Source organism: Mchenga conophoros, linkage group LG23 (genome assembly GCF_057382185.1).
Source record: "Mchenga conophoros isolate Kocher_MC1m ecotype Shallow Benthic linkage group LG23, M_conophoros_male_GT1.1, whole genome shotgun sequence".
Classification (NCBI taxonomy): Eukaryota; Metazoa; Chordata; class Actinopteri; order Cichliformes; family Cichlidae; genus Mchenga; species Mchenga conophoros.
In genome coordinates, this window is record NC_140547.1 from 2,646,416 (window position 1) to 2,670,204 (window position 23,789).

The window sequence follows — 23,789 nt, forward strand, 5'->3', positions numbered from 1 at the left end:
ACTGTTTTTTTTCTTTCTTTTTTGCCTTTACCATCCTCTCTGTGTAAATGGATGCGTTTGTAGAATTCTGTTGATTTTTGATCTGACAGACATCTGCTATAGCGTATTGGTGTTTAAATAAATAAATAGTATATAAGAACAGAACAGAATAGGCTTTTATTCATATTGTACATGTACAACATAATGGGGGGCTCTCCACACCAGCTGTACATAGAATAAAAATAGAAATACTACACCAAGAAAAAATGACAGACAAGAGGAGGAAGATGCAATAGAGGACAAGATACGCAAGAAAAGCTGTACTGTGAAAGCACAACTGTGAAACTAAGGAAGTGATAACAGAACATCTTATTACTCCATAAAACACACTCATGCACATACATATGTATTTATATTAATCTATAAATGTATTCAAATCTGATAGTAAATCATGAATTTCAGCTTTTTAGACTTTTGGTAAACTGTTCATCTTTTTCACTACACTTAAATCTATTTTGGAGAGTCCAAACTTATAACTGCCACATACAGATTTCTGCACTTCAAAAAATATTTACATCGATCTGAGACGATTGTATTCAGTATAATGATGACATTATCAAAGCTGGTGGATATTTGAAGAGTACATGTGAGGAGGCCTCAGCCTCTAACACAAAGCACTAAAACAAGGAAGTAAATCAAGCTGCTAGCAAGCAAAACAGACTGAAATCGTCCAAATATGTTTAAAATCACTTCGGAAAAAAGCCAGTTCAAACGGTTTTTATTACTTACCTGTATTGCAGTCCTATTAAACACATTTTTAATATTTACATCAGCTCCATTTTGCAGTAAAGTTGTGATTTCTAATAGATTTCCAGTTGCACAGGCATTACAGAGTTGGTCAGAGAGACTCATATCAGGTGTCCCTTTAAAACGCAATACAAAGCAAACTTATCACCTAAAATTTTCCGCAGGCTGTGTTGAAGACTGAAATAATCCGGGAGGGTGGACTGGCCAAATACAGAAATCTGAAACATGTCCCTCCCACCCTTACATCATCCTTGACTGTGCAGCTGGAGCTGTTACTGAAAAAGTATTGTTAATGCAGTAAGCTAGCCTGTTGAGAATTAGTTAGATGGTAATATATTTGCTTTTTTTTTTGGTTTTCACTTCAAATATTTTAGTGAGCAGTCGGTAATTTCTCAAATCTCTTTCTTCAGTCATGTCTTTTCTTAGTTTTGTGTTTCCAGTTCTAAAAAAAATAGCCAACAAACAAACAGACAGACAAAAGCAAAGCAAATAAAACAATGTAGGGGGTATAAGACGGTTTTAGATTACATGCATCATGTATGTTACATAAGGACTGGGCACCTAATGATATATTTTCAAAATTCAGTAGAATCGGTTTCGGGGTCACTCATCAAAAACAAGATGTGCAATAAATCTCCAGCTGTGTGTCAAAATCAACACTGATTACATGTTTACAGCTTCTATTTGAGCATGTTATGCTTGTCCAGCAGCAAAATAAATGATGCCTCTCCCACCCTTCCCGAGATACTGATATACTCCATGTAGGTCATAATTAGAATATTCAAAGAAAATAATATTACAGATTTTGCCTATTTTTCCTGCTCCCCTGCTGATTTTCCTGCGTGACATTTTATTGATGTGATGTTTGGGCCTGTTTATGGAAAAAGCTGCATGGAGCCTTTTCACAATATCTATATGTCAGGGATACAGTAAGCCACCTGCAGCCTGAAAAACGGAACCAAAGCCAGAACTGTGACAATGATGTCTGAATAACTAAAAGCAAGCAAAAACACAAAATAATTAAATAGATAAATATAAAAACTTACGTCAAATGAGATTAAAACCGTAGCACACCTTCCTCCTGCTGTTCAGTGCGTGGCATCACATTTTCCAAACGACTCGAGCTGAAAATCCCCCGAAAAACAGCCAAAAAAAAAAAAAAAAAGAAAGAAAGAAAGAAAGAAAGAAAAAATAAAATGTCGCCTCCACGCGTGATTTCAAGCATGTGATGCATTTACTGGCAGTTCCCGCTCGTTTTCAAAAGTAATTCGAGTTTGTATTTCCGTTTTTAACCTGTTACAGGATGAAAGAGGGAGCGAGACACGGGGATGACTTTCGTTAGAAACATCGCGCAGTCACCGTGAGGCGAGCCTCCTCTCAGTTTAAAAAAGCCTCTCGGATGAATCCACAGCTCGTGAAGATCAGAGGTTCTTTCCAAAGAGGAGGAGACGGCCTGATTGGACGGTTCCTCATCGGCTCATAGGCGGGACGGTTAACGGAACTTCACAACACGGTAATAATGGTGGTGCCTTCATTCATTGTCCATGTGAATGTTTTGAAACGTCGACGCGCTGGCGCAGACGATGCGCGCCTTTTATTATGACATTACAGATGCGGAGCAAGAGCTCTATTTCTTTTTTGTCACGTCACGGCCTGTGTGCTTTTAGTTTCTTTTTCTTTGCCGCCCTCTCCTGTAACAAGCTGTGCATCTACGGTCACCTCATTTGGTGGGACAGTTATTGCGGACTTTTCACGCAGAGAATTCACGCACAGTGGATATTTTCCTTTTTCGGACTAGTCTCTGTAAATTCCAGAGATGGGTGTTTCTGAGGGGAATCCCAGCGGATCAGCAGCTTTTGAAATACTCAGACCAGCCCGTCTGGCACCAACAATCACGACGCGTTCAAAGTGACTTTAGTCACCTTTCTTCCTCATTCTGATGCTCAGACGTCAGCAGCTCATCGTGGCCCAACCTGGCCATGTGTACATGGATAAATGCTCGGAGTGTGAGATGCCATTAGATTCTTGACTGAAGGAGAGGTTGAGCAGATGTACCTAATGAAGTGGCCGGTGAGTGTGTTTGAGCAAATTTCACAGAAAGCATAAACTTATTATACGAGTAAAGCATTGTATTTGTCAAATTAGCATTACGGTCTCTTCAAACTGGCAAACCAGCTGCCTGATGTGTACATTTTGCTGTTGACAAGCTAAATATTATAAATTATTATAAAAATTACAGTGTCTCCTTTCCATTAAAGTCATTCCCAAGTACTTGAAAATGTTCTTTGGGGTCATTCTTATGAGCAGGCGATACAATTGTTAATTTGCTCCCTGCCACATAGTTAAGCAGAGCATTTACAACCTTCCCTCTAGCCTCGATGCACATTCCCTTATTGGGTCTCTTACATGCAAAGAAAAAAAATGCTAAGGTTTTAGATTTAAAGCTTCAGTTACCTTTAATGTTTTTTTTCTCCAAAGAAGGGACATCTCACATGACTTCTTTTAGCCTTCAGGTAGATAAAACTAAAATATAATTAAAGCTACAGATGCACCTAGTTTATTCTGGGTCAGTTTTTGGTATGATAATCCTTTGATACTATAAGTGACACATTTTTTTGCCTTTTTTGCACATTTGTGTTTCCAAGGTGTCGTTGCAATAAATAAAAGTAATAAAACTTGCAGTTCATCTTTTGTTTTGCTTTCTTCTCACAGGCTTGCACTGGAATCGACAATCCTCCAGAGGCAATCACTCTGTTAGAGCTCATGAACTGGGATTTAGTGGTAAGTTCATTATTTGCAGGCTTTACTCTGGGACATGCATGTTTAGGTTGCTAAACATAGCAGCAAGTTTTTCATTGAATGTGTCAAGGCACGATCCTGGTGTCCTATATATGCAACTTATAATTATATTGTTAGCTTTTTCAACATGGCTTTCAATAGTAACACATTCCAATACGTTATCTATGGTGCTTGACATACATTCAGTCAGACTACATTTCAAAACTTTATCTACATACAAAAGCATAAACTTATTATACAAGTAAAAAATTGTACTTGTCAAATTAGCATTACGGTCTCTTCAAACTGGCAAACCAGCTGCCTGATGTGTACATTTTGCTTTTACACCGTTGTTTTAAATGGCATAAACTTGACGTAAATATCATGTTTGCTGGTCTGATTACTGCCAGATCTGCTGAATAAAGAAATAACTTAAGTAATAATAATAATGATAATAATTATGATAATAATAATAGATTTTATTTAAAAAGCACCTTTAAAAAGCACCTTGAGTCCAAGGACACTTAACAATAGAATAAAACTCCCCAAACTCCCTAGCAGATCGTTACATGGAGAAACCTTTGTAATACAAGCATGCTGATCCACACAGGTGTGCACACAGGTGTACACAGACGCGGACTACATCCTTCTTGGCTGCTGCCTTTTGTTTGCTTTCTCTTCTGTTTTTTTTTCTGCATACAGGTGATCCAGGTGTTTTGTTTGTTTTTCTTTCTTTCTTCCCCCCATCTCACCGTCTCTTCTCCCCTTTGGTTTTCTTTCTCTCCCTCTCTTTCTTTCATTCTTTCTCCCTGTCCTATCCCCCAGTCATGTCTGTCCCGCTTGTAGCAAAATAAAATAAATACATAATTATAATAAAGGTCAATCAAATGGACCAATATGGCAAGGCCATGATGATCCACTTGGTAAAATAAATCCGCTTGGCATCTTTCTTGGCCTTAAGACAACAATTCTGATGGCTAAAGATCCAAACGGGACACAAAAAAAACAAACAAACAAACAAACAAACAAAAAAAACCAATAGAATCAAACACATAATAGAGATGACAAAATGAAGATCAATAAAACAAAAGCACAAGATAAATCAAGATTGTCCATACAGACAATATTGATTTGTAAATGATTAAATAACAATCTTCTCAACACAAAATTCTTTATTTGGAGCCCAGTTCTAAAAGAAAGATAAGTTACTGAAAAGTGTTTGTGCTTAGTGCTTCACTGAGCTGAAATTTAAACTTAAAACATCTCAAGATATATTAAATAAAAGGAAAATCTAAATTAAAAGGACCTCAAAGTGTCTCAAAGGCTTCAAACTGAACATCTCAATATCTGAGCAGCTCGATATCTTATGGACTATCCTCCACTGCAGTCACATGCCCCTCAGACCGTCAGCTCCTGTAATTTTGCCTTTTTTCTCTTTTATTTTCAATGTGTCTGCGCCGACACCTATAAACTGGGTGCTCGCGACATCATTACCGTATGTTGGGTTTACGTTCAAGCCATTTTTCTTGTGAAGAATTATTTCGGACTTGAACTTAGTGAACGGAACCTCTTCTTTGACATTATCGTAGGCGATGTTAAACGCAGCCTGTTTGCTGCTGCCTGTCGCTGAAAGCCAGTAGGGAGAGGGGACACTGGGGCAGTGCTTGTATCGCGGAATATAATGTGTTTTCTGGATACGCTGTGCTTTTTCAGCGTTTCAATTCGAAACGTATTAGCAGCAGTCAGAAATGCAGTATTGCCGGCCACACTCACCACAGGTGGGGCGTTCTCGCTGGGTGAACCCTACGGTGGCCCTCAGAGGCCAAACAGACTGTAACTTAAGAAAACACCAGCAATAAGAAAAACGCTGCAAAAGCACACAAAACACAACGGAAATAAGAAAAAACAAAACTTACTGATTCTTTTAATTTAGTTCCATGTGTGCCTGCACCAACGCAACAGTGTGGCCACACACTCGATCTGGTTTTAGTGCATTCAGTTTTCAGGCCCCTCTTCTGTGGAACCAGCTTCCAGTTTGGATTCAGGAGACAGACACTATCTCTACTTTCAAGATTAGGCTTCAAACTTTCCTTTTTGCTAAAGCATATAGTTAGGGCTGGACCAGGTGACCCTGAATCCTCCCTTAGTTATGCTGCAATAGACGTAGGCTGCCGGGGATTCCCATGATGCATTGAGTTTTTCCTTTCCAGTCACCTTTCTCACTCACTATGTGTTAACAGACCTCTCTGCATTGAATCATACTTGTTATTAATCTCCGTCTCTCTTCCACAGCATGTCTTTATCCTGTCTTCCTTCTCTCACCCCAACCGGTCGCAGCAGATGGCCCCGCCCCTCCCTGAGCCTGGTTTTGCTGGAGGTTTCTTCCTGTTAAAAGGGAGTTTTTCCTTCCCACTGTCGCCAAAGTGCTTGCTCATAGGGGGTCATATGATTGTTCAACACGTTCTCACTTCCAAAGCGTAACATTTTACGCTAGGTGACAAATCGTCAACATATTACGTTTTCGACTACCCAACACGTTCCTAAATGACGACCTCGGTAAAATGAGGAAATGTGAGAACCGTCTGGACTCAATCTACACATGTTCACTCTTTTTCTTCAAATCTCTTGGAAACATGCTATTTAACGTCATTAAAGTCCTGGTTAAGGTCAGGAATAAGGTTATGGTTAGGCCTAGGGATAAGGTTAGGTTTAGGGCTGGAATACAGGGCTGGAACGTCTATTACAGCGGGAGCGTCATTCCACTGGATTTCATCCATAACCCAGCGCGTACCACAAGAACGCGGAAGGTCACCTTTCACGTTCCTCAGGAATGCCGCGGGACATGACAAAATGTCAGCATGTTACGCCTCGGGAGTGAGAACGGGCTCAATTGTTGGGTTTTTCTCTGTATCTATTATTGTAGGATCTACTGTACAATATAAAGCGCCTTGAGGCGACTGTTGTTGTGATTTGGTGCTATATAAATAAAATTGAATTGAATTGAATTAAAGCTGAAAGGAGGCAGAAACAGGAAGATTGTAACCTGGTGGACAAAGGAATGTGATGCAGCAATTAAGTGCAGAAATAAAGCTTTTAGGATGTTAAAAAGAAATCAGAGTTATCAGAATTTTGTTTAATATCAAAAATCACAAGCTATTGTGAGAAGAACCCTTAAAACTGCAAAGAGGGACAGTTGGAGGAGCTTTTGTAATTCAGTGAGGAGAGAGGCAGACATAGGTAAGGTATGGTCAGTGATCAGAAGGATGAATGGCATTACAAGTAAATATGGGTATCCAGTATTAAGTGAAGGGGAAGTCACAGCGGTGAAAGAAGAAGAAAAGGCAGATATGATGGCAAAAACCTTTGTTAAAATCCATAGCTCATGTAATATTAGCGAAGAAGGTCAAAGGGGAAGAGAAATTACACTAGCAGAGAACAGGGAGATACTGCAAGCAAGCTGACGACACAAATGATTCATTGAATATGCCGTTTACAAAGACAGAATTGAACCGATCACTTAGGAAATTTAACCTTGCGCAAAGCACAAGGCTCGCCTGCAGAGTGAAGCGGGAAAAAAGTGCGAGAAAGAGGGTGAGAGAAAGAAAAAAAAAAAAAAAACACGGCTCGCGATAAATCAAATCAAATCAAATCACTTTTATTGTCACATCACATGTGCAGGCACACTGGCACAGCACATGCGAGTGAAATTCTTGTGTGCGAGCCCCACAAGCAACAGAGATGTGCAAACACAACAACACAAACGAGCAAAATACAAGAATGGCCAACCTGAAACTAATAAATATATGTACAATATATAATAGTGTATGCATTTCTGGATGTGTATACTAAATATTTTCCTACGTGTGTGTGTGTGTGTGTGTGTGTGTGTGTGTGTGTGTGTGTGTGTGTGTGTGTATACACATTTTTACAAATTAAATAGTAAAAAAAAAAATAATAATAATAATAATAATAATAAAATATATAAAATATACAGAGTTGAATATGTGCAAAACAAGTGGCATTTATATACAGTGTGGAGTGCATAATGTTGAAGTTCCAGTAGTGAAGCTGAGGTGTCTATGACGTGTTCAGCAGTCTGATGGCCTGGTGGAAGAAGCTGTCTCTCAGTCTGCTGGTACGGGACCGGATGCTGCAGAACCTCCTTCCTGATGGAAGCAGTCTGAACAGTTTATGGCTGGGGTGACTGGAGTCCTTGATGATCCTCCCCGCTTTCCTCAGGCAGCGCTTCCTGTAGATGTCTTGGAGGGAGGGAAGCTCACCTCCAATTATCCGTTCAGAGCGGTTGTAGGCGGTGCTGTTGCCATACCAGGTGGTGATGCATCCAGTGAGGATGCTCTCAATGGCACAGTGATAGAAGGTCCTGAGGATGCGGGGGCTCATGCCGAATCTTTTCAGTCTCCTGAGAAAGAAGAGGCGCTGCTGCGCCTTGTTCACTGTTTTGTTTGTGTGTACTGACCACGTAAGATCCTCAGCCAGATGTACTCCAAGGAACCGGAAGCTGCTCACTCTCTCCACAGCAGCGCCGTTGATGGTGATGGGGGTGTGTACTTCTCTGCACCTCCGGAAGTCCACTATCAACTCCTTTGTCTTTGCGACGTTGAGGGTGAGATGGTTGTCTTGACACCAGTGGGTCAGGGCGCTGACCTCCTCCCTGTAAGCCGTCTCATCACCGTTGGTGATAAGACCCACCACTGTAGTGTCGTCCGCAAACTTCACAATGATGTTGGAGTTGTTAGTGGCTGTGCAGTCGTAGGTGTAGAGTGAGTACAGGAGAGGGCTCAGTACACACCCCTGTGGAGCACCAGTGTTCAGTGTGATGGGGGATGAGGTGATGCTGCCCAGTCTGACCACCTGGCGTCTGTCAGACAGGAAGCTAAGGATCCAGCTGCAGAGGGAGCTGCTCAGTCCTAGATCCTGCAGTTTCCTGTCCAGCTTCGAGGGAACGATGGTATTGAATGCTGAGCTGTAATCTACAAACAGCATCCTCACATACGTGTCTCTCTTCTCCAGGTGTGACAGGGCAGTGTGTAGTGTCAGGGCTATGGCATCATCAGTGGACCTGTTGTGGCGGTATGCAAACTGTAGAGGGTCCAGTGAGTCGGGTAGTGCAGAGCAGATGACGTCCCTGACCAGCTTCTCGAAGCATTTGCTTACGATGGGGGTCAGGGCTACAGGTCGCCAGTCGTTCAATGAGGAGATGGTGGAGGATTTGGGTACAGGGACGATGGTGGCCATTTTGAAGCAGGCTGGGACTACAGACAGAGAGAGGGAAAGGTTGAAGATGTGCGTGAACACTCCAGCCAGCTGAGCCGCGCATGACCTGAGGACGCGGACGGGAATCCCGTCCGGACCAGTAGCTTTGCGTGCGTTCACCTTCCTGAAGCACTTCCGCACATCCTCCTCAGACACAGTGTGCGCACTGACGTCATCCGCGGTGCGCACACTGTCCGGTCTCATGGTGTTCGCTGTGTCGAATCTAGCGTAGAATACGTTTAGATCCTCACACAGAGAGGCCGTGGTCTGCGGTGTGCTGGTTTTCCCTCTAAAGTCTGTGATCGTGTTTAGTCCCTGCCACATACTCCGAGGGTTGTCAAACTGTTGCTCCACCCTGTCCCTGTACTGACGTTTGGCTGCTTTGATCGTCTTCCGGAGTTGGTAATGTGCGTGTTTGTAGTCCGATGTGTTCGCGGAGGCAAAGGCGGTGTTCCGTGCCGCCAGTGCCGCGCGAACATCTCCGTTAATCCAGGGTTTTTGATTTGGGAAGGATTTGACTGTTCTGGATGGGACGACATCTTCCACGCATTTCCTGATAAATCCACAGACTGAGTCTGTGTATTCATCAATGTCTCTGGCGGCCACGTGAAACATTTCCCAGTCCGCGTGATCAAAACAGTCCCGCAGCGCAGACTCCGATTGGTCCGTCCAACAGTGCACCGCCCTCCGGGTTGGAGCTTCCTATTTCAGCTTCTGCCTGTAGGCGGGCAGGAGCAGGATGGAGCAGTGATCTGATTGGCCGAATGGGGCGCGGGGGAGGGCTTTGTACGCATCCCGGAAAGAGGTGTAACAGTGGTCGAGTAGCCGGTTTCCACGTGTGTTGAAAAGGATGTGTTGATGGAGTTTTGGTGAGACTTTCTTCAGGTTTCCCTTATTAAAGTCTCCGGCTGTGATAAACGCTGCCTCTGGGTGTGCGGTTTCCTCGCTGCTGATCGTGCTGTACAGTTCCCTGAGTGCACGGTCAGTGTCGGCTTGTGGGGGAATGTAAACAGCCGTAATAATCACTGCTGTAAAGGATAAGGATAAGGAGCCGGATTGTGTCGTTCACGTCAAAGACTCGGCTCTAAGAGCCGTTTCGTTCGCGACCGACACATCACTAGCATCTGGTGAAGTGCTTGTGCTGAAAGGTGTGTCTTTACAACGTTAACGTTCCTGCTCAAGCGCAATTCTGCCAAAAATGGTGGACCAAAGTTTCTCCACGGTGATGTGAAAGTTCTTGGTGGGTAAGTACTTTTCACACAGGGCCACGTAGGTCTGGAAAGCTACGGTGGCCCTGAGTGGCCAAACGGACTGCAACTTTAGAAAACACATGCAAAAAGAAAAACGCTGCAAAAGCACACACAACACAACGGAAATGTTTCTGGGGAGACAATAACCGGACGGACCAGTTGCAGGAACCAAAACATGTATGTATGGCTGTATCCCAATTCAGGGTCTGCAGCCTTAAACGGTCCTCAAGGGCCGCGTACTCAAAGACCGCTGAGGTCTTTGAGTGAAGTGCGAGGCTTGTAGGCTTGTGAAATGGGACGGTCTAGCCTCCGTCACGCTGCCCAGGTTGCCTAGCAACCATGATACTAACAGCTGGAAACGTTTCATACAGCTTTGTTTGACAGAAATGAAGGAGAACATATTTTGTACATTTGTTTCTATTTGAACTTTGTGTGATTTGATAAGTATCTGAGGCTGAGACCACAGGACAGTAAAACATGATTTTTGGGCTTCATTTCTGCACTGAACAGTCATTTTAAGATTAGCTAGTAAATAACAATTAGCTCATGTTGTTCATGAGACTAAAGTCATCTCACTTTGGTAATGTAAATATAATATGGCCAATATTATATTAATCATTATTAGTTATTACAGCAGTGAACATGAACTCTGTGCCAAACTCTGAGCTTCAGTAAAGATTCAAGTTGCAGTTATTTATATTTCCTATCACCTTAAAGACAAGTATCTTTGACAATGCATATATAGGTGTATCATATATAAGAGACAAATATTGTTCTTTTAATATGTTGGCATTACTAAATTTGGCTCAATGCTTACATATATGTGGAAAAAGCAAATGTACGAGCTGTGATAACTGTTTCTGATAGAATGAAGAGTAGACTGATATATTAAATATTCCTTTATTGGGTGAGAAAATCAGACCATGTCATAACTGCTTTAAGTCATACAGAATAGATATCAGAGTCTTAAACAGGCTGACTTCTGCTAAATGGGTCAAACTGGGCAGGAAGTCTACAAACACATAACATCCTTATAGAATATGATGTAACACTATAGAGCAACTTAGCTCAGAATATATAAAGCATGTAAACAATTACAGCAATATGATGCAACAAACACAGCAGTGCTACTGATCCAAAATACTCAAAGCTTCATAGAACTGAAACCAACATTTATTTTTAGCTCCATTCTGCTGCTGATACATACTTTAGGTTTCTGAACATTAAACTTGTTGCTGCCTTTCATAGTGTGTAACTTGAAGGCCCTGAGTACTTTCTCCCACACTGGAAACACTGGGATGATCGCATTATTTGAACATTACCTAATAAGACTGATTCAGGACAGACAGTTATGTTAAACTTTCCTAGCAGTCCTTCACAAACAGGGAACAGTCTGTCTATTCTCTCCACCTGTCAGCTGCTGCTGGCTCTTCCTCCTCCTCTTCCTCACACACTGCTGAGTTTGTCCTGGTGGATCATCAGGGCTGCAAAGCCTCACAGATGATGTGCAGCAGTGGCTCCCTCAGTCTGTCCACCGAACAGAGGCAGCAATATAACATAGCTCACATTAACAGTGCAGTGGATCCTGCTTGTGCTGTGATATTCAGGACTGCAAACAGAGCAGCGTCACTGACTTTCAGCCTGTTGTGTTTGTGGATATATGACTGACTTTAATTATCCACAAAATCATCATATTCTCTGTGAGATTAAGGTCAACTATTGAACGGCGTATAAAGTAAAGGCTTTAAAACAAAGTAAACGCTGAAAGTACAAACATCGCTAATGTCACATAACTTTGCCGGCATGTGGCCAACAGTAATGTTTTAATGTTCCTCATTATTAAACATTTGCACATAAATAAGTGACATAATATTCAGAACTTACTTTTGAAAGTTTACTCTTTGGCCGCTCCACTTCCACTTCTTTGAAGTGTCTCCCAGTCCCAGGCTGTGTCCCAATTAAGAGACTGCACGCTTGAAGTACGCATTTTAAGTGCGGTTACGTCACCGCCACGCGACGACGGCTGTCCCAATTCGAAGTGTGCTTCAAATGCATACTCCAAATGCACCTGAACAGCGCGATGAAGCGTATACCGTCCCATTTCACAAGCCTCTCACTTCCGCACTTCTCGTACTTATAGTACGCACCGTACGTAGTACGCGTAGTGCGCGTACTTCAAGCGTGCAGTCTCTTAATTGGGACACAGCCCCAGTGCACTTGTTAGCATGTTTTGGTTCGAGCAACTGGTCCGTCCCGTTATTGTCTCCACAGAAACATTTCCGTTGTGTTGTGTGTGCTTTTGCAGTGTTTTTCTTTTTACAAGTGTTTTTCTTTTTGCAGCGTTTTTCTTTGTGCAGTATTTTTCTTTTTGCAGCGTTTTTCTTTGTGCAGTGTTTTTCTTTTTGCAGTATTTTTCTTTTTGCAGCGTTTTTCTTTGTGCAGCGTTTTTCTTTGTGCAGTATTTTTCTTTTTGCAGCGTTTTTCTTTGTGCAGCGTTTTTCTTTGTGCAGTATTTTTCTTTTTGCAGCGTTTTTCTTTTTGCAGCGTTTTTCTTTTTGGATGTGTTTTCCTTTTTGCAGCATTTTTCTTTTTGCAAACGTTTTTCTTTTTGCAGCATTTTTCCTTTTGCAAGTGTTTTCTTAAGTTGCAGTCCGTTTGGCCTCTCAGGGCCACCATAGAAAGCCTTTTTTCCCCCTTATAAATGAAGTGACTGCATTTTGTAATTACCCAGGTTATATTTATCCAACATTAAAATGTTTTTCATCTGAAACTTTTTTACTGTGACAAATATGCAAAAAATAACAAATGTACCATACTGTATGTGTACATCTGTGAGTGTGATACTATGTGGCGTTGCTTCAGCGTTTCACTTATAACGGGATGTGTTGAAATCCCTGAACACACCCAACGCTGGAAAGTGAATCATGTCCGTTCAGCACGCCTGCACAAAGTTTTGCTTAGTCACAATCCAGAGTGACGGCTTCTAATTAAGATAACCAAACTCACAGGAATTCTTTGGATTAAAAAAAAAACCTACTAAAGATTTAAAGAGCAAACTTTTCTTATGATAAATTATGTGTGTTAATGGTTATTTGCAAAACCTTTTCTTGTTGGTAAGAGTAAATATGACTGTGATGTGCTAAAGGAAAATAATAAAACAGACAATACAGAAGAAGAAAATTTCACGTGTGATTTATTTGCGTGCACAAAAAAACAGAAGACCGTAGGTTACAATTAGATGATACACTTTGATGCTTGCTGTTTGGTACAACATAACTTTGTACTAACTTTGAAGCTTTAGATAAATGTTAGCCCAGACACAAAGGTGCCAGGGGTTTTCTGAGAGCTTTCATTGATGACCAGAACATAACACCATCAAACAAAATGCAGCATCAAAAAGAAGTTAATGTTTATGTGACTGTGTCGGAAGTGTGTAGATGCACCTAATGGTGAATGTGAAAGCAATGTTTCACAGTATGTAAGGTATTAGTTTGGTAAATGCATAAAAATAACAATGAAAAACACTTTTATGCACTCAGCTTCACAGTTTTTCAATAACCATATGAAAGAGTCACATTCTCTCATTTAGTAAGCAAGTGTTGCAAAGTATTCTTTCCACCAGACTGTGAATATAAATCCCAGATTTTTGTTCTTTAGTTTTTGTAGCGCTAATTATTGTTTTTAACGTATAGACGTGTTCAATGTCCGGCAAAAAAGTTCGGGAAACAAAAGATCAGAAGAAGAAGTTGCTTTCCAAACAGACTCCAGGCTCTCTTAATCACATCCTTCCTCTTAGCTGTGGGAGAAAAATGTGGAAGTTCATGGCACATATTTAACCTCTGCATCCATGCATACTAACTAAAATTAGACCTGAAAAATTATAAAATAAGTGGAACTACAATGTGTTTTACAGTCTATAAAAGTTAAACATTTTCACTGTGTGGTCAGCTCCACGAGGCATGAGCGCAAATTTGATTTTAACCCTGGGATAAATTTTAACTGACATTAAAACCTCTGTTTGTTCCGAAGCAAAAGAAAAACTGGTTTGTCACCTTTAAACTGTTCGTTGCGCTGTAGCTCAGCCCGCTTACATCCTCCACAACGCTGTCATTTGTCTCGGATTGATCGATTCTTGCCTAGGCTCCTCTAAGGTGGGCATTTTTCGCTTCTCATGTGCGGTCACGTGAGAGTCTTTTAATTATTGCTTTTGTGCCATAAAGGAAAGCTTTGTCAGCAGTGTGCGTTTTATTTCCATATGCACCCAGACACAATCTAAAGTTACACCCCCCAAAACAAACAAAAACCCACGCATATCGAGGACTTTGTGGTGGCGGAGACCTGAGGTGAAGTCAAAATCGCGCTCGCTCTGTTGCAGGTTCAGCTGTCCGGTCCTGTCTGAGAAAAAAAAAAAAAAACTAAAGAAGATGCGGCGTATGCGCATGCTCATTAACGATGAGCTGACGTCTGACTGGAATCTGATTGGAGATGATTTCAGAAAGAAGCTTTAACACAGCGACCTCCGGTTTCCTCTAATAACGAATTGACATAAAAACAAAGCTCGCGAGTTCAGGCTGACACACTTCAAATACAGGTTGCAATAATTCTAATTCCGGTAATGAATAAGTTAAACAACAGTATCACCACTGGGTTATTACAAGCTCGGTGTAATTATTTGCTATTGAAAACTGAACAACAAGACGGTCGTTTAATTTCAAACTGCACGCGAAAGATTTTAAGTTTCACTTTCGGTTAAATGTTTCGAGCTGAGTATCAAAAAGAGGCGCTTTATTAGAGTTCAAAGCCTCGCTGACGAAACACAAGAAACAAACAAACCAGTTCAATCTGTGAACTGGAAAATAATATTTAGATAATTTTATAGAAAAGGTGACAGCAGCATTATGTTTCCTTTACATTCAGAAACGCTGTTTTGTGGCACACAATGGACGGGCCTCAGAAAGCTCAGAGTCTATTGACAGATTTTAACGATTTGACTATTAACATGTAAACATTATCCTTAAATTCATTGTGTAGCCTGTAAAGGTGCATACTGGTTTAATAAGTATAAAATTGCTCCTTGCACTACTCTCTGTAGTGTAAATCTTATGGCTTTACTTCCTAACTTCTGCTTAGTAAACATGTGAAAGCACAACTGTACTTAGGTGACTGTAAATGTCACCTAAATATTAAAGAAAAACAGAATACAAATTTGATTTCATTTGTTAATGTAATAGCAAAGTAAGATGACTCAAATGCAACAGATTTAAACACACAGCACATGTTGTGGCCACAGACAGTAATCTGCTCATTTAGTTTCACAAAGGTTCTAGAAACAAATGAAAGATTATAGTGCTTCAGCATAAATGCAATCCATTATTATTATTATTATTATTATTATTATTATTATTATTATTATTAAGTCTATATGTAAGCTGATAGAAACAATAGTTTCACTCTATCCACGACCACTTATCCCTGTGTTATTTATTATTAAATTTAACTGAATTTTATTTGAATTTTATTTTTTATTTTTCAATATGTATCTTTTAGTGTTGAAAAGATGAAAAAAAAATTAAGACCATTATGTGTGTTATTGACGTGACATAATTTTTACATCTCACTGTTATGCTCCAGCAGCTGGAATTTGTCCACTAATGTCATTTTAGGTCATTCATAATTAAACCAATAAGGTCAGAATTACAAAAACTAACAGAACAAGAAAAAACAAACTCACGCCTGAAGCCTTAAAACTCACAAAACTACAAAATATTCAGAGCACAAACCACTGTACTGACATGTAAAATAATTAGCCTACATCTTTTACATGGCTCTTTATTGCTAAACACACACACACACACACACACACACACACACACACACTCACAGACACACACACACACACACTAAAACTTTTGTTTTGTTCCTTTATTTTGTGTTTTTGACTTAACTGGGCTCAGGAAAAATCCCTCCCATATTATTTTGGGAGCAGAAACTCTTCTCGTGTAAGGTGCAGTTTGGTCCACTCACTGATGGTTTTGGATGAACGTGGCTGTGTCCGTGTGGCCATTGCCGCGCGCGAGCTGCTCGGCGGTGAGTCCGTCATTGTTGCGTACGCCGCGATTCTCGGTGTATCCAATGAGCAGCCTGACAACCTCCAGGTGACCCTTACTGGCGGCCAGGTGCAGCGGAAGGTTACCTTCATATGGAGTATAGGTCAATCAAAACCAGGTGCGAGAAGAAAACAAAACAGAAGTAAATCAAATCATTTAATTCCGTACCTCTTTCATCTGCGATGTTAACGTCGGCCCCATAGTTTAGCAGCACGCGCACAGAATCCACGAATCCTTCACGAGCGGCATCGTGGGTCACGGTGAGACCGCAGGAGGGATCTGGCACATTCGGATTTGCCCCCGCTTGCAGCAGAGTCTCAATGACCCGGGAGTCCCCCAACTTCACTACCTGCACACACACAGCATGGAGGGAGAGAGAGGATGGATGCGGGAGATAATTTAGGAGAAGAAGAAGCTTTAAGGAGCTGCCCAGGGTGTGCCTGGCGATTATCATTTTTATATTTAAATATTAAATTCATCCCATGACACCAAATCCCAATTTAATGCATTTAATGCTCAATAAGTGTATTGCTATTAATTCATTGGCCCCGCATTGGCCCCGCCTCTCCTCCTGACGTTTCTTGTCGTCACAGGGAAAATCTGCGCCTGCCATTGGACAGCAGCATCAGCGGACCTGTTTCTATTGGTGGCAGACAGGTAAGGACTGCGTCATACAGATAGGTGAAAAACATCTTCACCAGCTCGTCTGGACTCGTGCATGTCAGCATGTATGAATTTCAAAGTTACTATGCATAATTATGAACTCGCGAGCACACGATATGTTGGATGAGCGGTCAACGAGGAGGAGCTTCCTCTCTGAGTGGACCGTTCAGCTGCAGGCCTGCACCCAATACGATCGTTCATATTAAACCTCGTGTGACACGCAGACAGTGCACGAGCAAAAACAACAACAAAAAAGCACGTTTAAAATCAGATCCAAGCAGGGCACGGGCTGCTAATCTGGCAAACCGGGCATTTTTCACGTTGGGCTGACGGACTTTTGGTTCGCTGCGCACAGGCCTAACAAGCACTGACAGCAGCCCATTGGTTCATTTTCATGAGACTGGAGTTCCCACTTAAACGTCTTCGCTACCTCCGCTAAAAACAGGCCTTCTGGTCAAACTGCTGCACATGATTATTTGCCTTTCTGAACAGGTTTGCTCTTAAAGGTAACTCCATCCTGGAAGAATTAATTTTAATCAAGCAAGCAAGCAATTAAACTAGATATGTATGGATTTCAAAATCTTGTTTGGTTTTCAAATGTAATTTTTTCAGTGATATCATCTTTAATAGCAGGAAATTAATTAAGCATCGAATTGTTGTTTTTTTCTTCATTTTTTCAATATTTTTCTAGTAACTTATATTTGACACGAGCATAAAAAATGGAAAATTCTGTTTTTGTAGTGTCAAGAGATTTATTCTAAAGACACTTCTTCAGCTTAGAGTCAGAGAGTAGAAACACACACGCTGCAGTTTTTACTTGCAGGGCAGAGCGCTCACACCAAAGTGGGGGCCCTGTGATGTGCATGCTCTGTTCTTGCACTTGTCTTTATTTATACACAAGAAAAGTAATACAATAATGAATACATTTGTTCAGTGGAATGTTGATACGCGAGCATGTGCGTATGTGATTGTGCGTGTGTGTTAGAATGTGGGAAGCAGCCCTTTTTCCTTTTTCCTTGTTTGTTGTAGACATGGGCGCGTCCTTTGTCTGTGTGCCTCATGCTTCACGACTCTGCTTTCTTTTCTGTGCCCTACTTTATGATGAAATGCAGCTGCTACTTAAAAAGTTATCACTAAAACAAACAAAAACAAAACTCAGACTAAGACTTTTTTTCCCCAAACATGGTGTTGGATAGATACATAAAGGATCTGTTCAGACCTCTGCCCACAACCATAAACCAGTAAATACTTATTCTTTATTTTCCGCTTCTTGTAAAATTAAGAGACTTGAACAATTTATATATTTTGTCCTAAAGCAAAAAATGTACATCTGAATAAATCCAGGTTCTTTATAACACCCTCACTCACCATTTCCTTAACACCACCATTTTGCTGCTCCTCAGCTCCATTGACAATTTCAGACTTTAATGTTGTCTCGGATTTGCTGATTTCTCTTAATTACAATAATATGAACACAAGTTTATTCTTTACTTCATGTGATAAAAAAAAAAAAAACTACAGCTCTTTCTGAGTCAAGTACAAAATCTGCATTTGAAAAAGAAATTGTGAAACTAAGGAAGTGATAACAGAACATCTTATTACTCCATAAAACACACTCATGCACATACATATGTATTTATATTAATCTATAAATGTATTCAAATCTGATAGTAAATGATGAATTTCAGCTTTTTAGACTTTTGGTAAACTGTTCATCTTTTTCACTACACTTAAATCTATTTTGGAGAGTCCAAACTTATAACTGCCACATACAGATTTCTGCACTTCAAAAAATATTTACATCGATCTGAGACGATTGTATTCAGTATAATGATGACATTATCGAAGCTGGTGGATATTTGAAGAGCACATGTGAGGAGGCCTCAGCCTCTAACACAAAGCACTAAAACAAGGAAGTAAATCAAGCTGCTAGCAAGCAAAACAGACTGAAATCGTCCAAATATGTTTAAAATCACTTTGGAAAAAAGCCAGTTCAAACGGTTTTTATTACTTACCTGTATTGCAGTCCTATTAAACACATTTTTAATATTTACATCAGCTCCATTTTGCAGTAAAGTTATGATTTCTAATAGATTTCCAGTTGCACAGGCATTGCAGAGTTGGTCAGAGAGACTCATATCAGGTGTCCCTTTAAAACGCAATACAAAGCAAACTTATCACCTAAAATTTTTCTGTAGGCTGTGTTGAAGACTGAAATAATCCGGGAGGGTGGACTGGCCAAATACAGAAATCTGAAACATGTCCCTCCCACCCTTACATCATCCTTGACTGTGCAGCTCAAGCTGTTACTGAACAAGAATTAGACAAAATTAGTCACTTCAAATTCAAATATTAGAAGTGACTAATTATATCTCGATTTTGTTTTGAGCTGTATTCAGCTCAGTGGCTTCCCCGTGGGTTCAGTGTTTATTTTGACACACGGCAGAGCTGGAGATTTATTGCACATCTGGTTTTTGACAAGTTACCCCTAAACTAATTATTCTGAAATTTAAAAATATATCATTAGGTGCAGTCCTTATGTATAAAACTAAAAATATCTTATACCCCCTTACATTGTTTTATTTTTGTCTGTTTGTTTGTTTGATTTTTTTTTTTTTTTTTAGAACTGGGAAAGCAAAATTAAGAAAATATATGACTGGAGATAGGACTAATTCATTAGTTTTATTATGATGAAACTGGATGAAACAAGCGATATCTTGCGCAAGGATATTTGGCATATACCAAATATCCTTGCGCAAGATATCAACTCCAAGTTGTATCGATCAGAATACAAAACACCATGTGTGTGCATGGTAGTTAGAAAGCACTTAAAAAGCATAGAAGATAGTGCTTGTGTGAATGTGGCGTGTTGTATAGAGCGCTTCGAGTACTCCGGTAGAGTACAATCAACACTGATTACATGTTTACAGCTTCTATTTGAGCATGTTATGCTTGTCCAGCAGCAAAATAAATGATGCCTCTCCCACCCTTCCCGAGATACTGATATACTCCATGTAGGTCATAATTAGAATATTCAAAGAAAATAATATTACAGATTTTGCCTATTTTTCCTGCTCCCCTGCTGATTTTCCTGCGTGACATTTTATTGATGTGATGTTTGGGCCTGTTTATGGAAAAAGCTGCATGGAGCCTTTTCACAATATCTATATGTCAGGGATACAGTAAGCCACCTGCACCCTGAAAAAACGGAACCAAAGCCAGAACTGTGACAATGATGTCTGAATAACTAAAAGCAAGCAAAAACACAAAATAATTAAATAGATAAATATAAAAACTTACGTTAAATGAGATTAAAACCGTAGCACACCTTCCTCCTGCTGTTCAGTGCGTGGCATCACATTTTCCAAACGACTCGAGCTGAAAATCCCCCCGAAAAACAGCCAAAAAAAAAAAAAGAAAGAAAGAAAGAAAGAAAAAATAAAATGTCGCCTCCACGCGTGATTTCAAGCATGTGATGCATTTACTGGCAGTTCCCGCTCGTTTTCAAAAGTAATTCGAGTTTGTATTTCCGTTTTTAACCTGTTACAGGATGAAAGAGGGAGCCAGACACGGGGATGACTTTCGTTAGAAACATCGCCCAGTCACCGTGAGGCGAGCCTCCTCTCAGTTTAAAAAAGCCTCTCGGATGAATCCACAGCTCGTGAAGATCAGAGGTTCTTTCCAAAGAGGAGGAGACGGCCTGATTGGACGGTTCCTCATCGGCTCATAGGCGGGACGGTTAACGGAACTTCATAACACGGTAATAATGGTGGTGCCTTCATTCATTGTCCATGTGAATGTTTTGAAACGTCGACGCGCTGGCGCAGACGATGCGCGCCTTTTATTATGACATTACAGATGCGGAGCAAGAGCTCTATTTCTTTTTCGTCACGTCACGGCCTGTGTGCTTTTAGTTTCTTTGTCTTTGCCGCCCTCTCCTGTAACAAGCTGTGCATCTACGGTCACCTCATTTGGTGGGACAGTTATTGCGGATCAGCAGCTTTTGAAATACTCAGACCAGCCCGTCTGGCGAGTGTTGCCAACTTAGCGACTTTGTCGCTATATTTAGCGAGTTTTCAGAGCCCCTTAGCGACTTTTTTTCTAAAAAGCGACTAGCGACAAATCTGGCGACTTTTTCTGGTGTTACTGGAGACTTATTTATGACGACTTTTTGACGTGAAAGCGCGTATCGCTTTCACTCTCAACAAGCAGCGGTGCTGCCGTGGGCACCTCGCCCGTTCCAAAGCGCTCACGGGCGGAGGATGGTCCTCCCCCAGCTCAACACGCTATCAGGGCAGGAGATGTTCACACCCGTGCGTCCAAACTGCAAATGAATCGCTTATGAGCAAAGTCGCTGCTCCGCACTGACTGTAACACAGTCTGTTCTTCTTTTACTGTTATGCTGTTTTGTGGATCACAAGGTTTAAAACTACTTATAAACACACATAGCCTACACACAAATTAACTCCACCAGAGTGCCAATCTCGGGTCACTTTTGCCGGTCCAGGCCCGGATAAAGGAGCAGGGTTGGAATTGTGACATTATTAAAAAATAATAATTGTAATAAATTAAAGAAATTTAATAATAATTTGTAGTTCTAAATAAATTCTAAATTCGTTTAAGACGTTTTTTACTCACCTTATGTCTCTTCCACGATGTTATTCCTCTCTCCAACAACGCAGGTTACAATTACATTAGCATGACCAATTATGCAAATTAGGCGATGACGTCATTTAGCGACTTCTAGCGACTTTTAGCACAGCCAATAGCGATTTTCCTTACTGAGGAGTTGGCAACACTGCGTCTAGCACCAACAATCACAACGCATTCAAAGTGACTTCATTCATTCAGGTCATCGTAGTCTAAGGAGCTTGCAAAGAAAAGCGTCTGGACTTCTTTAAGTTGCTTGAAGACGTTTCACCTCTCATCCGAGAAGCTTCTTCAGTTCTAAGGTCAAATGGTGGGGAGTCCCAGATTTAAACCTAGTGGGAGTGTCCCCCCACAGGTACTGGTACTTCCCCACATCACATCAACATCACCATCTCTCTGGCCTGTTCACATCTGGGATTTCTCCCATACCTCTCCACAAAATCCAACACATCTGTGCTGTACTCCTGCTCCTGCTTATCTCTGATGTATTTGTGCATCACCAAATGGCCGAATCGCACTTAAGAAATCAAAAAAGCCTAGCAGCTGTTACTGTCTAGATGGAAGTATAACCTCTCTGCAGCATGTAGATGAATGCATCAGCCACTCCCAGATTTGGTTTGTCATACAAACTGACTATTGTGGCGAGATGTGCTGTGTCAGTTGTTTTAAGTGTTTTAGGGCTGAAAGGAGTGTAGTTCATTTGTCCGGAAGTTCTGACTATGCAAATCTGACGGGAAACTGTAGCCAGGCACACCCACACTAACTGGAAGTTACAGTTAAGACAAAAAGTCTTGTTCATAACTGCTCAGGCTATGTTTAGTCCCAGTGACTGCCAGCTGTTTGCAAACAAGGAATGTGAGACATTTGAAAACTTACACAGACTTTAGTCAGATTCAAAGACAGAGCCTTCTCTTTTGGCTCTCAGCGAAGGCGGTCGCACTTTTCTCCTCTCCTGCCCTTATCTTCCCTGCTTAGCTTCTTATGTCCTCCCTATTGTCCACTTAAAATATGTTTACATAACTATTTTTGCATTTGTTGCAATTTCAGCTGTCCTCTTGGCCAGATTTAAAGTCAACAATAACTTTTTTTAACTGCATAAATAAAGGATACATAAAGTCACTGCCAAAAACTGATTGCGGCTTCTACCTTGTTACAGGAATGTTGTTTGTTGCTGGATATTCTGTGGTCTTAGTTTTACTTGACTTGTCTGCTGCTTTTGACACGGTTAATCACAACATTCTTCTATCAAGATTGGAACATGTTGTTGGTCTCAAAGGTACGGTTTTATCTTGGTTTAAATCCTATCTCTCAGAGAGGTCGTTCTCTGTTGCTATGGGGCAACACTCCTCGGCTTCTGCCCCTATTTATTGTGGTGTGCCTCAAGGGTCCGTGCTCGGTCCTGCTCTTTTCTCTTTGTACATGTTGCCGTTGGGATTAATTTTTAGAAAACATAACATCTCCTTTCACTGTTATGCCGATGATATCCAGATTTATTTACCTTTGAAATCCGATGTGACTGCTTCTTTGCAACCTCTGTTCAACTGTTTGGATGAAGTAAAAATTTGGTTATCACATAATTTTCTTACATTGAACGAGAATAAGACCGAAATCATAGTCTTTGGTAGTCACACTCCGCTAGACCAGTTAGCTGACGCCCTAGGCCCTCTCGCTAGCCATCTTTCGTCCACTGTAAGAAACCTCGGAGTGTTCCTGGATGGCTCTTTTAAACTCGAGAAACAGGTGTCCACTGTGGTAAAAAACAGCTTTTACCAGTTGCGTCAGATTTCCAAAGCAAAGCCGTTCCTTCCTTTAAAAGATCTTGAAAAGCTTATCCACGCATTTATTACATCCAGATTGGACTACTGTAACTCCCTCTACTCGGGCCTCCAACACTCCTCTCTTTGCCGGCTCCAGTTAATTCAAAATGCAGCTGCGCGTCTTTTAACAGGTACGAGAATTCATGAACACATAACTCCAATTTTAGCCAAATTACATTGGCTCCCTGTTAAATATCGTATAGATTTTAAAATTCTTTTGTTCACTTTTAATATTTTGAATAATTTAGCGCCCAGTTATCTTTCTGATTTACTCCATTCATACAATCCCAACAGGGCACTTAGATCATCCAACCATAGGCTCCTAGCACAACCTAGGACTCGAATGAAGTCGAGAGGCGACCGGGCCTTTGCATCCGTGGCACCCAGACTCTGGAATAACCTCCCCGTTCATATTCGCACTGCCGAGTCTATCCAGTCTTTTAAATTACGTCTTAAAACTTATT

General features: G+C 40.9%; 2 protein-coding genes and 1 long non-coding RNA gene across 4 annotated transcripts in view; 1 reads left to right on the forward strand and 2 right to left on the reverse strand.

Moving 5' to 3' along the window:
* Positions 1 to 954, reverse strand: part of LOC146546354 (cyclin-dependent kinase 4 inhibitor B-like) — a 10,330-nt gene extending 9,376 nt beyond the window's left edge. For both annotated transcript variants that reach the window (XR_014890936.1, XM_085266461.1), the window contains exon 1: positions 769 to 954. Coding sequence is in view for 1 of the 2 variants with exons in the window: in XM_085266461.1 (XP_085122587.1) it covers positions 769 to 891 (123 nt within the window). In the remaining variant the exon portion in view is untranslated. The remainder of the gene's footprint in view (positions 1 to 768) is intronic.
* The window catches only part of LOC146546355 (uncharacterized), a 5,629-nt gene extending 1,725 nt beyond the window's left edge, over positions 1 to 3,904 (forward strand). The window contains exons 2-3 of the long non-coding RNA XR_014890938.1: positions 2,089 to 2,856; positions 3,499 to 3,904. This is a non-coding gene — a long non-coding RNA (uncharacterized LOC146546355). The remainder of the gene's footprint in view (positions 1 to 2,088; positions 2,857 to 3,498) is intronic.
* Positions 3,905 to 12,803: 8,899 nt separating this feature from the next.
* LOC146546356 (cyclin-dependent kinase inhibitor 2A-like) lies at positions 12,804 to 20,920 on the reverse strand. Its single transcript, XM_085266463.1, has 4 exons — positions 20,155 to 20,920; positions 16,364 to 16,540; positions 16,113 to 16,281; positions 12,804 to 13,884 (listed from the first exon to the last, which is right to left on the reverse strand). Coding segments are annotated over exons 1-4 (351 nt in total). The 5' UTR covers positions 20,156 to 20,920; the 3' UTR covers positions 12,804 to 13,880.
* Between the last annotated feature and the right edge of the window lie 2,869 nt (positions 20,921 to 23,789).

What these genes read in the sequence shown, in the direction of transcription:
- LOC146546356 (XM_085266463.1), bottom strand. An exon ending in TAACATCGCAGATGAAAGAG is followed by an intron (nt 16,282 to 16,363) that starts GTACGGAATTAA and finishes CTCCATATGAAG; the next exon opens with GTAACCTTCCGCTGCACCTG.